At 38.9% G+C, this 16,161-nt stretch overlaps 2 protein-coding genes across 2 annotated transcripts; both read right to left on the minus strand.

Annotated features, from left to right (window-relative positions):
* Positions 1–357: 357 nt before the first annotated feature.
* Positions 358–5,289, minus strand: actr8 (actin related protein 8). The gene is made up of 13 exons (XM_026154650.2): positions 5,022–5,289; positions 3,797–3,967; positions 3,577–3,687; positions 3,243–3,347; positions 2,954–3,127; positions 2,641–2,734; positions 2,428–2,560; positions 2,076–2,229; positions 1,819–1,914; positions 1,605–1,745; positions 1,202–1,511; positions 931–1,094; positions 358–803 (listed from the first exon to the last, which is right to left on the minus strand). The coding sequence occupies exons 1-13, from the start codon at positions 5,154–5,156 to the stop codon at positions 660–662; spliced, it is 1,932 nt and encodes a 643-aa protein (XP_026010435.2). The 5' UTR covers positions 5,157–5,289; the 3' UTR covers positions 358–659.
* A 5,455-nt stretch (positions 5,290–10,744) lies between these two features.
* On the minus strand, positions 10,745–16,152 carry il17rb (interleukin 17 receptor B). Its single transcript, XM_080294983.1, is given in 11 exon segments — positions 10,745–11,474; positions 11,476–11,853; positions 12,054–12,319; positions 12,730–12,807; positions 12,895–12,924; positions 13,131–13,166; positions 13,300–13,435; positions 13,558–13,664; positions 13,989–14,105; positions 15,866–15,890; positions 15,997–16,152. Coding segments are annotated over 11 exon segments (1,314 nt in total). The 5' UTR covers positions 16,099–16,152; the 3' UTR covers positions 10,745–11,435.
* Between the last annotated feature and the right edge of the window lie 9 nt (positions 16,153–16,161).

The raw sequence follows: 16,161 nt of genomic DNA on the forward strand, positions 1-16,161 counted from the left end.
TTATTGTCACATTTGGTAATGACACAGCTTGGTTCCACAAAGAGCTGGTCGGTACTAATAGCAGTATCACACCGTTGGCTCAGCACTAATTGTTAGGATATCTAAAATCAATGGATAATTTGGTAATGGCACAGGTATACATTGTCTTTTTTTTAACTCAAATTGCAAAAGTTGATTAAGACTTGATTATATCAGTCTTGTGTGTGAATATGATATAATTCCAAGGAGTACACTTAATCACTTAATGTTTCTATTAATTCCAAATATCTTGTACCAGGTATCATGGGTTTACTGTATTTAGAATTCCAGACATTCATGAACATTCAGAGCATTGTGATACAACTGCAGTACATGACATAAAACTGTCAAACTTATTTAATACTGTTCAGAAGTAACAGAAATATCTGCATTGTCTTAAACAGCCAGGAAAAAAAAACACTGAAAAAACACTGGTGACTGTGCTAGAATTGTCAGAATTTGCTGTCACACTATGTATAGAGTTTATTTAAGGAATTAAATCTTTTTTCTGGAAAAACAGTTCTCACTCTTCCTTTATTTACTGCAGAAATGTGCTCGACAGTTTGCCAATTTCATCCTTCTGCAGTCCACTGAACAGTGGGACAGTTTGAGTCACCATTTCAAGTAAGAAGAGCCTGTTTTCACCACACAAAGGCAGCTCTTTCACGGAGCATTCGGACACCAAAGCGGTACCATTCCCTCTGGTGGATCCACATTTCTTGCGTGGTGTCCAAACATGCCAGCACTGCTCCACCTTTCCATGAGATCAGCCGAGGATCCATGTCCTAGAGCACATACGTGTCATATAAAATACATTACAGGATCAGTCTGCAGTATAAAGTTATCTGTCTTTTGAAGACAGATGCAGGTCTGTGACCTTTTCTGAGATATACTAAGGTAATTTTGGGGTACCTTTGGACGTGTGACAACTTCCACATTGTCTACCAGCCTTCTGAAGGATGGTGGCATCTTGTTGATGATGCGGTGAAGAAGGAATTCCTGAACTCCATGAAACATGAGCCCCCCTCCCACAACCAGGATGGAGCTGTACATCTTTCGTTTGGTTTCATCTGATGCTGTAAATGAAATGAGTACAGAGGCTCAAACAGGATATTCCATGGAAGTTTTTATTCTCATCGCTAAATCTTTGAATATAAAAACAAAAATTAACTTCATCACTTACCACAGCAGTCGATGCTATGCAGGACTGCCTTATCTAATCCCAATGCTTTGCTCTCAAATTGGCTCATGATGGCCGTCTTCCTGGACAGATGGGCAGACACAGGCTCTTCCACCTCTCCTGCTCCCATCAGGGACTCTCCATGGGCAGCCCCAAGCTCTGTTTCCCCCTGCATCCCTCCTCCTCCTCCACCACTCCCACAGCTCCTGGGTAGATCTGACAGGTCCCCAGTCCCTCCCTGACTGCTCATCTCCCCTTCCAAACATCCACTTGGTCTGGAAATAGCTTTCCTGTCTGCAGCTGATTTGGAGGACTATTGGAGAAAATAATTAAGTAAAAAAATAGCTGAGAACCATTTGGTTTCATTGGTTTCAGTCTATGAAACCTGTGTGTGTGTGTGTTTTACCTGGTCCTGTTTGCTCTGTGTAGCAAGGAGGTAGTGTTCATCATGAGGGTCCTCTGAGTCGCCTTGGGAACGGAACTGAAGCGATGACATCTTCTGACCTACAATCCCAAACGTCGTCGGGTAAAAAAGGCCCATGGGTGCCTATAAAGAAGACAGAAAAGTAGTTCAGCACCAGTATCAAAACAGCATCGTCTTTACCTTCTGATATAATTACCTGTAGTTTCTCATCCCCAAGTCGAACCTGGTACAGAAGAGCCGGGGCCTCTGGAAAACGTGTCTGAAATTCATGATCTTGTAGCCCTGATATGTCCTGTTAAGAGAAAACAGAAAAACGATTTTGTAGTTAATATGTACTTAAAATTGCTCCATCGATTATTTAGAAGTGAGTATGGCTAAATACTCAAAGATGCTAACAAATCATTGTAATGCACAGACACTAACACCCTCCCTCCCACCCTGACTAACACACACTTGATCTAGATGGCAGAAGGTCTCTTTCAGATGCTGCAGGAGCTGACAGTCTAGTCTGTTAGACAGTTGACAATCTCTGTAGGGAAATCCTGCCCTCTGCAGGAGCCAGAAGAAAGTGCGGGTCACATCTGAGCCACCGTATGCTAAACACAACCTGCAAAGTCCCACAAATACAAGATACCATGTAAGACATTTGCTAAATAATGCAATAAAAGCAGGAAGTGAAACTAACATGAGTTTTAAAAATAAATATTCACTGTTCTGTGTTTGTTGTCTGTGACAACCGGGTCAAATAATTAAATATTAAATATATTTCATTTAATCAAACATAAACGTGAGTTTTGAGCCCCACCTGGAGTTTCGATGTGACACTCCGTCCTCCACACAACAGATACTGGTCTTCTGGTCGCCTACATCCACGACACAAGCGCTACTCAACCCACTGCCAAAAGTAGCACACACCGACTCCTGGTGCACAATGATAGCTACACACAAAAAGACCAGGAAGTAAGTTGATGGAAACAAAGAAATTTCCACTTAGTTACGTGTGAAGATTGTGTAATACCTGAGAACCCTATATTGAGCAGCAGCATGTTCACAACCTCTTTGATGTGCTGTCTGTTGTAGATGTCAGGGACCAACAGGATACATCTGTAATACTAAAAGAAATAATGCGAAATGAGCAACTGATGATTAATGTGGATGATCATCTGTTTGAAAGTATGGAGCACAAAGCCTGTAGAAAGCCTCTATTACAGAAGCAGCTAGCTAGCTAGACAGCTAGATAGATAGAGTCTTATTTTTTATACTAATATAAAGAAATGAGGATTTATCAAGACTACTGCATCCTGCTATAGAACTGAGAAGTTTTCTCCTACCTTTAAATCTTTGAGAGGGATCTCCAGATGCTTCTGAATCACATGACTCCAAATTGTCTCGAGGTCAGCCAGGACAGCAGTCAGTGAGCCTCCAGGACCAGCATGCACATTGAGCTGACCTCTGACTACAGGCCAGTGGATGTTGTAACAGTCTGTTGGATTCACATAAAGAGCCTGTGCAATAGCAGAAATGGGGGGGTAAAAATTAATCAAGGCTTTAGGTAATGAAAATGGCTTAACAAGTCATATTTCACAGAAGTTACGAGTTTGCTCTAATACATTCACCGACCTCCTCTCCAACCAAATAAGGAGGATGGTGGGTTGTGTTTGTCCACTTCACTCTGGAGCTGCTGTCTAGCACCGCAGGACGGATCTGACAGTTATACGCTCTGGCCTAAAAACAAACATACAAAACTGAACCACTGCTATAAGAAAATACTTTTATGGATTAACATCATAATCAATTAATGAAAAGAGTTATTTTCTATATTGTATATCAGCTATTCAAACCTTACTAAGTTGCTATAGGACCTTAAGGTCTTTATTTCTTTATTGTATAAGATAGAAGAGAATCACACTGCATTGTGTTGCTTTCTTCCCTAATTTCTCTTTTATAACCATACCTGATCAGCAGACACAGGAGTCCTCCGCACTCCGTTTGACATCTTCTTGGACCATATAGCCTGATCAACCATTTTAAGGCCATTCTGCCTCTGCTCGTTGCTTTCTGGTTTCTGTTGGATATTAAGACAAAACAATAAGGATAAACACTTAAAAATGACACCATTTAATTTGACAACAGTGAAGTTGTATTATGGGTGCACCTGGTTTTGAGTCACATACATTTAGACCTTCTCTCAACAGCCATGCATCTTCATAGCAGGGCTGGCCACTTTGCTTGTGCCTGCGTGCTATTACATGTGGGACCGTCACTGGAAGGGTGTCCGTTGCTCGGCCAATACGGAGCGTCCTCGATCCAGTGTGGATGACAACTACAAAATTGCTCTGTATTTGCTGTGAAAAAGAATAGAAATTTCAAGTTTCACCCAACAAAAGAGCAACTGTGGACACCTGCGCAGCCTCTACTCTTATGGAAAGACTGGCCACTAGTTTTTGGAAACTGGTTGCATGGATCTGTTTCCATCCAAGGGCTCTGGTGAGGTCAGAGCTATGTGCAGGATAGTCTATATCATAGGTGTCAAACTCTGGCCCGCGGGCCAAATTTGGCCCACAGCCTAATTACATTTGGCCGGCGAAGCCATACCAAATTACTATTAGAGCTGGCCTACTGGTATTATACAGCTAATATATATATCGTTTAGTATTAAGCTTTGCTTGTTCCATATTCAGTTTTTCAGCTAAACTTGTTTGAGTCCATAAGAAAAGATTCATTCTTACATCTGGAGGAAGATTTTTTTTTTCCAATAAATATTAATGTTAGCCCGCGACTTTGTTCCATTTTGAATTTTGGCCCACTGTGTATTTGAGTTTGACACCCCTGGTCTATATCTTCCACACCACACTGGAGCTGTTGGCATAATGTTAGACGTGCATTAATGCCAGCACAAAAACGAAAACACTACATGCTGTATCATTAGGTTTAAGCCTTTAAAAAGAGCCAAAACCCCGTCATCCTTGCAGCTAGTCTTAACCCCAAACAAAGATACTGACTGTTAAACCTAGTTTCCACATCTACCACATCTAAGCTCCTGAAACTTTAAAGAGGGGCTTAAATCAGAAGGGTTAACACGTGTTTTCATCCGTGTTGGGAAAAACAAAAAGAGGTCAACAATTAAGAGCTAAAATATTTCAATATCAGCTTTAACTCAACAACTCTGAGCTTTAAACCTTGTTGCCACATGTAGCAGGTTATAGACCCATTTAGCAACGGTGTACTACTAAAACAGTGTACTAATACGATAGTAAACGCACCATCACAATAGTTTAGCATGTGTCAAGTGAGAACAAAATGTTCATGAAAAATACAAATGCTACATTATAGATTTCTGGCATATATACGGCTATAGTTCATGTATACAACAGCTGGGTACTTCATTTTCCGTCTCACCTCTTGAGGAGGCTCTGGTATCGCCGGAGGAGCGATGGGTCTTTTCACCCCGCGCTGCTGCTCCTTCTCTTTCTCCCTCTCTCGCTCCTTTTCTTTGTCCTTCCCGTTATCCTGCTCTTTCTCCGCCTGGGTCATGGTCTCCTTTCCACTTAATCCACTAAATACTTAGAAATGACAAAGTCACGGTCTTCTAGTCCCAGCGAGATGGTTCAAAGTTGAAGCACAAGCTAACACCGTTGCCTTCCCTCTGAATGAAAAGTTTACTTCCGTGTTTGGTCACGTGGTGCAACATTTCGATTTCTATTTGTCCAAAGATTTCTCTGCGCGTCTCCGCATTTTTGTTTGTTCGTTCGTACATTTTTAATACATTTTATTTTCGTTTTTATATTTTTTAGAAGACATAATATTCCATTGTTTGTGGTGTGAAGCGTTAATGACTGGCGATAATAGTTTTTCCGATGGTACAGGGTGTTGTTTTAGATCGTTTTACAAGACGTGGCGATTTCTTTCTTCATAAACTTTATTTAAACTTTTAGAAGAAGAAGAAACAAAAAGGAGCTATAGCTCCATCACCCTGCGCCGGTGATAGAAAAAACATTTCAACATAGCATAGCATAGCATCTTTATTTATAACGCACTATACATCCAGCAATGTTGGCCGAAGTGCTACAAATATAAAACAAAGAGAAAACAGTTTAAATTACATATCGAATATCTTAAAATTAAACATAATATAATTAATAAGAAACATATTAAGAGACATCAAGTCCTGCTGAAAGCCAAGGTAAATAGATATTTTTTAAGACGTGATTTAAAAACAGATAAGGAAGATGCCTGTCTAACATGTAAAGGCAATATCAGACATGGGATTTTTATATAATATTTTCACATGATGTGGTCAGTTTATATATATTATTTTCCTGGGTTAGTATGGGGCCTCTAGTAGTGATGTGACAGTAAACAAAACAAATCCATGTTCAGTAATTAAGGTACTTTGCATTGATTATTTTTATTTAAGAGAAATCTATTAGTTTTCCTGTTTGACCATTTGATTAAAACAGTGTTATTGAACCTGGGTAACTGAAAATCCTATTAGCAAAACTGGTTAAACAATAAATCTCTAGGCAAGCCAGATCCTGCACTTCTCTTGATGTAAAGCATAGAGTATTTAGTGCCTGAGTTCACAGAAGTTGTTACTTATCAGAAGTCACCAGAGGTTTTTTAGAGCCGATACCCCTAATCCTAAAAATGGGTAGTCAAACATAAGAGCTGGGGGCCACAAATAACATTTTCCTACTAATAAGGACCTCCCCCATCACCATCCAGACTTCAGCAAAGTAATTAAGTAATAAATAAACAATTAAAAGACAGAAAGGTTCCCGTTTTCACTGTTTACTATAGAATTTTCTTTTCACAATGAGACTAAATGTTTTGGTTTGTTTGTTGTTTTAAAGAGAATTTTCTGTGAATTCAAAAACCTTTCCTATAATTACAGGGCAGTCTGGAGAATGAGCTACCAGAAATTCTTTCCTACAGCTGCATTTCTTTATTATGTGGAAAAACTTAGATGTACTGTTCAAACTACAATTCTTTTTCTCCTAATAAGATATCTCAGGGAATAAATGTGCAGGTAGAGTCTTTTGCATTGTCAGAAAGGGGAGTTTCACTGGTCAGACCTACTGTTGGTCAAAGTGGGTTGTTTGTGGCCCACGTGGTAACATGAGTTTAACAACCCTGCTCTAGAGGGTGGGAGATACATAGTAAGATAAGTAACTGCGTCTGAGCTAAATAGCATAAGCCCTAAATAAACAGCACTTCCCTAAAAAACCTTTAATACTCCGATAATAAAATATATTTCTTCAGTACCGCGACCATGAATTGAATAAATGGTTCAGAAAATAGAATAGTCTCCAGTGACCACCATCAGCTCTGTGAAGAAGCTCAACATCTTGTGGAATATTTCAGAAGGTTAGTGGAGGATTTTATACAGACACATTAATGCAGAAGAACAAGTGTTTATTTTCTAATAATTTCCACAAGTTCCATGTTGGTTTTTGAACTCATAAAAAATGTCTTGGGATAGGAATGAAGGAATTAAATCATTACTGTGAGTATTACTATTGAACCAATCTGGACATATAAAAAAATTGTTGAAATGTACCATTAGATGAGGTAATTCCTTTTAACTAGTATGAGGTTCAGGTTCTTTATTCCTGTCATGAAACCTTTGGGAGTAGTGATCTTTTTCACATTCAGATTTGGGGTTCAGCGTCTTCTTTATTGTACCTTGGCACAAACTTTGGGGAATCAGTTTCTAGATCTGCTTTCTGATTGGCTGCTCCTCGAAAGATACCAATATCTGTAAAGATACCTTTACAGACACTGTGTGAGAGAGGTGTCTGTTCAGCTCTGACCTTCTCTTACAAGCAGTGCACGGGTCTAGAGTCTGTCTGTCCTTTCCAGTAAGCTTTGATTTGTCATAAAATTATGACCATTTGTCTAAGTTGAGTCCCCCTTGTACTGCCAAAACACACCTCACCCATTGAGGCATGGACTCCACTAGACCCCCTGAAGGTGTGCTGTGTTATCTGGCACCAATGTGTTAGTAACAGATTCTTTAAGTCCTGTAAGTTGCAAGGTGAAGTCTCCATGGATTGGACTTGTTTGCAGTGCATGTCTCACAGAACCATTTTTGTGCTAGGGCATAGTATCCTGCTGAAGGAGGCCACAGCCATCACGGCATACTGGTTCCATGAAAAGGTCTAAATGGTCTGCAACAATGCTCAGGTAGGGGGTACGTGGCAAAGTAACACCAAATGGATGGCAGGACCCAAGGCTTCCCAGCAGAACATTGCTCAAAGCATCAGAGTCCCATACGCAACAAACTGCGATGCACTGTGTATTCTGACACCTTTCTATCAGAACCAGCATTACATTTTTCAGCAATCTGAACTACAGTAGCTCGTGTGTTGGATTGCACCACATGGGCCAGCCTTTGCTGCCCACATGCATCAATCAGCCTCAGTCGCCCCTGTCGATGGTTCACCACTGTTCCCTCCTTGGACCACTTTTGATAGATACTGATCACTGCAGACCGGGAACACCCCACAAGAGCTGCAGTTTTGGAGATGCTCTGACCCAGTCGTCTAGCCATCACAATTTGTCCCTTGTCAAAGTCACTCGCTTGCCCATGTTTACTGCTTCTAGGCCATAAATCAGCAGCTGACAAGACGTTAAATGTAGTGCCCTCGTTGGTCCTTAAAAGAATGGAGAAAGCCGTTAGAGAAAATGAAAGAAAAACACAGTTGCGTTTATTTACAATAAATGTATGGAGCCCACAGTACCTGAAGCATTAGTGAATAAGGAGCTGTGCAGAACGACGGACACAAAGGCATCATTCAAAATCTGTTAAATGAAGCTCATACGAGCGTACTCACAGCACTGTCTTCACTTTAATCCCCTGAAAAGTGAAAGACGTTTGCGTTCTTACTGACTATAATTACAACGGACATTGTACTTACTCTGTCACTGTAGGATGAGCTTATGTTTGTTTTACTTGCAAGCATGGAGCTAGTTCCACCCATAGATTTTCAGAATAAAGCATCACGACAATGGCTCAACAGCTGCTTAAAATAGGGGAAGGCTAAAGAATGTAAATTGGACATGACGTTATCACTGGTAAGATCAAATGTAATCAATAATTACAGGCAGCTATAAATAAATACAAAGGCATACACGAAGGAGAGAAATTAAATAGCAAACAAACTAAGAAGCTGAACATAATTAATGATAGACAGAACTCAGGAGTCCAGTAATAAATAAAAGCAAATACTGCATATATATCACACATGGGGCGATCATTTGAAAGAAGTGAACGTGATTTATTAGAGTACAGAGATTGAGAAAGAAACTATTAGGAGATTAGACTGCAATTAAGATACCAGCAGAGCAGAGTCAGGGGAATGAAGCAGGACAAGAGTCCAGTTATTTGTACCTCACTGCTCCCTCCTGTCCTCAGTCCCCACAACACGGTTTTGATATTTCCTTGCAAAGAGTATGCATCTTTGAGATTACAAAAAACATTTGTAGATACACTTCATGATTGTGTAACACCAAGATGGAATATGTCCACCATGACAAAACAATATTTATGGTCACAACACTGGAATTTCATCATTTGTTGTCAAGAATGTAAACAAAGGTTTCAAAATTGACAAGATCAAGTTCATAGAGAGTGCCATGGATATAGGTGTGATGTTTCTGCTATAGCAGTAACTCTACAAGTATTTTATTCTAAATACAGTAATTAAAAATAAAAATTAAAAAAATCTAAATATTTTTAAAATGCAATTTAAAAAATATGTGTTAAAAGCTAATATTAGAACCCAGATTTTTTTCCTACTCCTTTACAATTCTATTTCCTCACTGCATTTCCTTTCCCTTTTAGTTATTGGATTAGTTTCTCTATTAGTCTTTCCTCAGCCTGAGTCTTTTGGTCGTTTTTCTGTTGGGAAAACAGCAAAGCAAATTAACCATGTGATGCAATGTAAGGAGTCCTCTGGTCTGTTAGCGAGAGACAGGTTGGCCACCTGAATTTTTCAATCTTGCTGTTTGCACAGAATTATGTGAAACATTTTTCAGAAGTAAATGGTAAATGGCCTGTATTTGTATAGCGCTTTTCTAGTCCCTAAGGACCCCAAAGCGCTTTACACAACCTGTCATCCACCCATTCACACACACATTCACACACTGTGTTTGTGTTTGTGCTTGCACAATTACATTCACTCTTAAATGTTCAGCATTGATGTATGATAAAATATGAAGGTATACTGCAGTGAAATGGGCCTGATCAGATGACATGTTGAAGGTAACGTGCTAGCAGCTAGAACCAGCACCCAGCCCCGTTACATTTATAAACAGTGTTAGAGTCAGGCAGGGCTCCATTAGGGATGTGAAGTCTCCTACTGTCTCTGTCAGCAGCAATACCTTGGTACTCTGTGCTTTATAAACTGTGTTCATTTGCTACTAAGGGGCACTTGGGCTAGTAGTAACAGTTAATTAATTTATTTCCAGAAAATGAAAAATGTGTCTATCATAACCCATATGGAAAAGAAATAGTAAAAACATATATGATTTACTCGTGAAAGTGGCCACTTTCATGAGTAAATCATATATAAATCATATAAGGCTTACATGATTTACTCATGAAAGTGGCCACTTTCTCATTACTTTCATATATTTTTTTAGTATCCAAAACATACAAGTTTCATTATATAATTTTTCAAGGGATCTTATATGTGTTTTCACTCTTGTATGCTTTTCATACAAGTTTCATACAAGACAGATACAAACTTTATAAGATTTATATTTATCTTTTCCATATGGGAAATGGCTATTTTAACCACCAAATGACTTGGCCTGTGCACTTATGGATGCACTTTATCTGCATAATGTTGTATATTCTGCTGTTGCTTATGTTTTTGGATGGAGGGCCAGTAGATAGACCACTGCCTAGTAAAGTACATATCTCCCACTAATGTACATATGGAGAACTGCATATCACATGGCTAGAATTTGTAGAGAGACAAAAACACACATCTGCAAACAATTTTCAGGATACCATCTATGCAATGTGCTCATAACAAAAAAAAAACCTTGTTTGACAGGCTTGAGTTTGAGCCCAGAATCCTTTTAACCGGAAGACAACAGTCCACAGCCACTCATCTGCTTTCAATTTTTATTTGAATAAAACACACTAGATTAAGGAAACATAGAGCTTATCTAGTGAGCTCCAGCCTCCATGCGACCATGGATGAATGGGCAGCTTATCCAGGAGCATGCATAATGGTCCATACTAGTGCTTCTCTTTAATTGAGATACATATAAATATATACATTCCTGGACATCCAGGTTAGGATATTCTTAGGAGCTTGAAAAAAGAAGGCAAGTTGACTTCTTTGAGTTTGTGAAGACGTTTAACTTCTCATCCAAGAGGCTTAGTTAGTTCTAAAAACAAAACGTGGAGAGTCCCAGGTTTGGGTCGCCATCACTGGGGATTTAAAGGTGAAACCACTATGAGACCTTGGCCCACCCTAACATGTGACCTACTGAGGTCACCTGAGGCGAGACCAGAGTGGGGACTAAATGTGCCTGGATCTCAGGACTGCACTGTAGAAAGCCAGTGGTGCAGTGGACACAGATGGCCTACTTTACTCTTTGATAGAGAATTATCTGTTTTCTCTTTCTTTCTTTGTGCGTATTAAACATTTAGGTGCAGTTCCAAATATATGCTTTCATCATATTTACACAAACAAACACATGAAGACATTCTGCAAACAGTATCATTAGTAAAATCATCAGCACCTGTTCAGACCCATCTTGATCAAGCAGTCAAAACATTATCATGACTAATATTCAAATTGTGGTGATCACAGAATTTAATGGTGACTTCTTTGGAAATGTTAACCTGATGCCCCCTTAGTGTTTCTACACTTTCCCTCAATGTCAATGTGCTGTTCTCACTGTAGGAAACACCCCGTTTACAAATCAGACTTATTATCTTCTTGTCAATCTGCTCGCAAGTGTGAAGACCCTTGTAAAGTTTTTTCAAATCCTTCATCAGACAAAAAGTTTTGCAGACCCTCAGTTCCAGGGGCAACATACAAGAACTCTTGTCCTTCTGCTCACCCAGCTGCACCACCCAGAACTTGGACAGCTCACTGGGGTTCTTTGCGTTGCTTGCCACCATGTTAAGAATCAGAGGGTAAAGGTCATGAGCTGCAGCTGGGATGGAGGATTCTGACATGCTGGGGTCAGGAGGACAGTGGCTGGGCTTTGAAGAGAGCGAGAAATGATTTTAATACAACACAGTAGTATATTTAGACATTTAGACATACTGCACCTATAAGTTCTATCACATCCTTATTTTGTTTCTTGACTTAAAGATGCAAGAGTCCAGGTAATCGTGTGATATTGAACACATATCAATAAATATGACAATGACTAAGAATGATGATTTCATATAGACTGTACCTGTGGACTGACAATAAGGACTTGGTTTGCAGACTTAGCTTCCTCAGCCAGCCAGCGCATCGGCCCCTTCTGTGCAATCTTTTCTTGCTGCCAAATGTCAATTGCAACCTTGCAGCCGCCATGCAACTGCAGGAACTCTGCAAGTGCAACAACAGCACGCTGGAATGCTGAATTTACAGCAGGGTACACCAAAAGCACATGAGGAGGCACCACAGGAATGTTCTGGTAGTCCAGTAATTGGCCAGCTTTAACAGTCCTATTTTTATCTGGGTAATAAGAAAACAATGGAAAGGAGAGTTAGTCAGCTTCAGCACCAGCCAGCAGTGTTGAACTTTATACTGTGTCTAGAAGGGGAATCCCCAGCTTTGACTACTTCTTGAATACAACTTTTAAATCTAGGATGGTGAAGCAGAGTTTCTGTGCTTTGGAAAGCATTTTAAGGTAAGATGTTTAAAGCATTTATTTCCAAGTGACTCCAAACATAGCTCAAAAGGCTTGCAGGTAAGGTCATCCTGTAGCAGGGAGCCTTTTTGCTAAATACAATTCAGCATTCAAGTAAATCACGTTGTGCACACACAAAGTAAACGTGCGTTTTGTTGAGCATATATTTTTCCTATTCATCATTAATAATTCAGGTGCATATTCCAAAAAAAACCCCCAAAATGTTTATATTTACACATTATGCAGAATGAACTCAGGATAATGAGGATGACCACTCCTCCGGTAAAGATGATGGCAAATCTTACTCTCGGAGCTGCAAAAGCGGGCATATACAGAGGAAACACATTTATTCAGATTTTATTGATTCAGTACAGGTGCTTTAGGAAATTGTGACTCGTACCTGGAGTAGTTAGCCCAGTAGTGACCTTAACTGGAGTAAATAATTAGAAAAGATAGATTAGTCATCACATGCATTGTAAATTGGTGTAGTAAGTATTTAAAATCATACAGTGCACTTCATGCATGTGGTTTGATATATTCCCTTGCAGTACTGGGAGACTGGGATTTTCTATATGTACTTATCTTTGCAGACTCACTGAAATTATTAGCTGAACTATACTGAACAGTATTGCTCACCTGTAGTTACATAAGGAGAAGTTGGTGTAACCGTTGCTATAAAACAGAGAAAATGTTAATAGTTTTACCATTTATATCTCCTAAGTATATTGTGCCCGTCAAAAGTTTTGGCTGTAATAGGTTTTACAAAAATTTATTTTGAAAAAAAGAAAAAAAAAAAACCACTTACTTTTTGGTGTTTTAGGAATATAAATACATTCCGTCACATAAACTAAATTGCCATCCACCGGTGGAGGGAAAGGGAGATTTGCAACTTGTATTTCATTGTAGCCATAGGTGGGATTTACAGCATAATGAAACCATATCTAGGTTTCAGAACAAAAAGAAAAAAGGGGAAAAAACAATTAACAGCATCACAGACCTTTTTCCCTATGTAGGAAATAGGACCAAAAGATATGATCAGTACTACTAAGGTTAAGACTGATACCTTTTCTAATTGATCCAAGCTTGCACTGGCCAAAGATGGGTTGTAATTACAATGGTAGTCTTGTCTTTCAGTTCTGATGCGAGTGGCTGTCAAATATTTAGTACTAGCTGCAGAGAGAAAATAACAGACTGAAATAAATTAGTCTGCCTTTAGATATTAACCAGTGAGTGTCCATGCCAAGGATCCTGACACACTAAATACACACTGTATAAAATGCATGAAAGAAAAGGAAAAATCTTCAACATCTTTTGCTGGATATCATCTCAATGTCCTTAATGTTTCACCACCATCAGCAAATAAAACATGTGCAACAAAGACCTACTGTCTACTCTGCAGATGTATGATTGTTTAGTAAATGGCAACATTAAATCTGTCATAACATCAGCAGTCCCAAGTGCTATATAAAAAACACACAAAATGTGGTCTCCAACCATCAATGCTGATCGCCCAGCTTATGTTGAGCATGACTCTTTCGCCTACTGGCACCATCTTCAATTTCAAGCCTGCCACTAGAGATGGAACCAAGGTCTCGTGTCCTGGGGGAAAACCTGAAATGAGAAACAACAGCGGTGCTCACTGTCCCCGCAGACGGATTGTGTTTTCGGATATTTAAAGAGATGGTCAGTGTTGATTTGGCAGCTGAAATATATTTTGCAGCTTCTGTAACAGTTTTTGTTGCAAAAAAGATAAAAACAAACAGAGTATAATGAAATCTGAAGATCTCAAATAAGCATGGCTATTCCCATATTTGATAACTCACAAAATATGTAATGCATTTTTTTTATCTTAAATTCTTACTTCATATGCATTTGTTATTGTGATTTTCCTTTCATGTGTCTGTCAGTGATGAATTTTTTTTTTTTTTAAAGTGTAGAAAAGTAGTAAAAATATGACCACTAGTAGCTTTAGAGTCAATTGGAAAAAAGAAAGTTCACCCTCTTTAAATTATAACGTATTAACATATCAGCAAATATTAAAAATAATCTGCTGGCTGTTAATAGATCTTAAAATAATACAACCTCACATGAACAACACATGACATACTTATTTAACAAAAACATATCAAAAAGCAAAAGCAGTGTGTGAAAAACACCCTTACTGCTTCCAAAGGGATTAAAAGTGAAAAGCAGCAGCCAGTTTCTGCTAATCAAATCCACCCGATTTGCTAATGATCACAAAGTTTTGTGAGTTTGCTGGTCTGGGAATTACAGGTGTGTGTTAATACAAAAGTTGCAATCTGCAATGTTCACAGAAACCGCAAACAGCCCTGGAGCTACATTTCAGATTCTACATGCCCCAACTTGCAGTTAATAAATACCCCAGCAGATTCATCAAACAGTCAAACCATGCAATACTCAGAGAAATTTGTTACAAATCTGAAGGCTAATACACCTCCAAGGAGACAAAGGACATTCTGATGACCATCAGTCTGGGATGAGATATAAGGCTGTTAACATATAATCAATCTAGAGTGAGGAATATTATTCACACGTGGAAAGACAGTTAACATCTTTTAGGAGTGGAAGTTTCATCAAGCCCCACAAACCTCAATGAAATGAAGCAATGCCTTCACAAAGAGCATAACAAAATTTCTCAACAATGATCCTCCACAGCGTGAGAGATTGATGAAGTCATAGTCTGCAGTCTACGAGTGCCAAAGTAATTAAGTCTTAAGGTGTGCTTTCACACACTCCATCTGCATCTTACCGTAGTTTTTGTTAACTAAATAATGACACTGTGTAATATCTCAAGCTACTGAACTTCTACAAGAGTACACATCCAGAATATTCTGGGTTTGCACAGCTGCCATCTGTCAAACGGTTCAGAAGAATAAAAACAAGAAGTAACAGACTCGGGAAGAGTTTATGTCCTGGAGCAGTGGCTTCCACCTCTCTACACACTTGACTGTAAACATGGCACAGAAATACTCAGATACAAACACAGTCTGGGCTGAGGGCATTTTAATTGTAAAATGATGTACAGTGCTGTTGTTTTTCGCCTCTGCTGGTGCAGCCAGGCTATTTTGTATCTTTACTTACTTATTTTTTATTAATTCTATTTATATATTGTTTTTAATCTTAAGAGACAGCCAAACCGAATTTCACTGTACTCTATATCTTGACAAAGATCTTTATATTCTACGCGTTGCTGTTCATCTGAGGGAGTATTTAACACATTTTAGAACCTGGCAAGAACCAGATTACTTTGGAACACAAAGGTGCTCATAGTCGACCTGAAATAGTTTAAACATAACATATTGGCAGATTATAGTTTCCATCTAGCGCTAATAAACATGAAATAGGCTTACCATGATATTCTTCACATTTCACCTCCTGAAAAGCAACAGCACAAATAAATGTAAGATCCCTTTGAAGTTTGAATTAAAATAAATAAATACTAAATAATAAAGGATTACTTAAAAAAATGTAGGTCACTTACAATGTTATGTGATGTCACCTGGGCGGCGACACAAAACAGAAAAAACAGCGTGACTCCCCACATAATAAAACACCAGTAAAAGTTACAGAAATAAACGATCATAAAGCCGAGTAACTGTTTAACTACCTACAGGAGCACTGTAGTGCTGACGCTCTGAATTCCGTT

This window comes from Astatotilapia calliptera, chromosome 20 (assembly GCF_964374335.1).
Source record: "Astatotilapia calliptera chromosome 20, fAstCal68.1, whole genome shotgun sequence".
Classification (NCBI taxonomy): Eukaryota; Metazoa; Chordata; class Actinopteri; order Cichliformes; family Cichlidae; genus Astatotilapia; species Astatotilapia calliptera.

What these genes read in the sequence shown, in the direction of transcription:
- actr8 (XM_026154650.2), bottom strand. Translation starts at nt 5,156, where the DNA reads ATGACCCAGGCGGAGAAAGAGCAGGATAACGGGAAGGACAAAGAAAAG. An exon ending in TACCAGAGCCTCCTCAAGAG is followed by an intron (nt 3,968 to 5,021) that starts GTGAGACGGAAA and finishes TCTTTTTCACAG; the next exon opens with CAAATACAGAGCAATTTTGT. An exon ending in TCCCTCTCAAAGATTTAAAG is followed by an intron (nt 2,735 to 2,953) that starts GTAGGAGAAAAC and finishes TATTTCTTTTAG; the next exon opens with TATTACAGATGTATCCTGTT.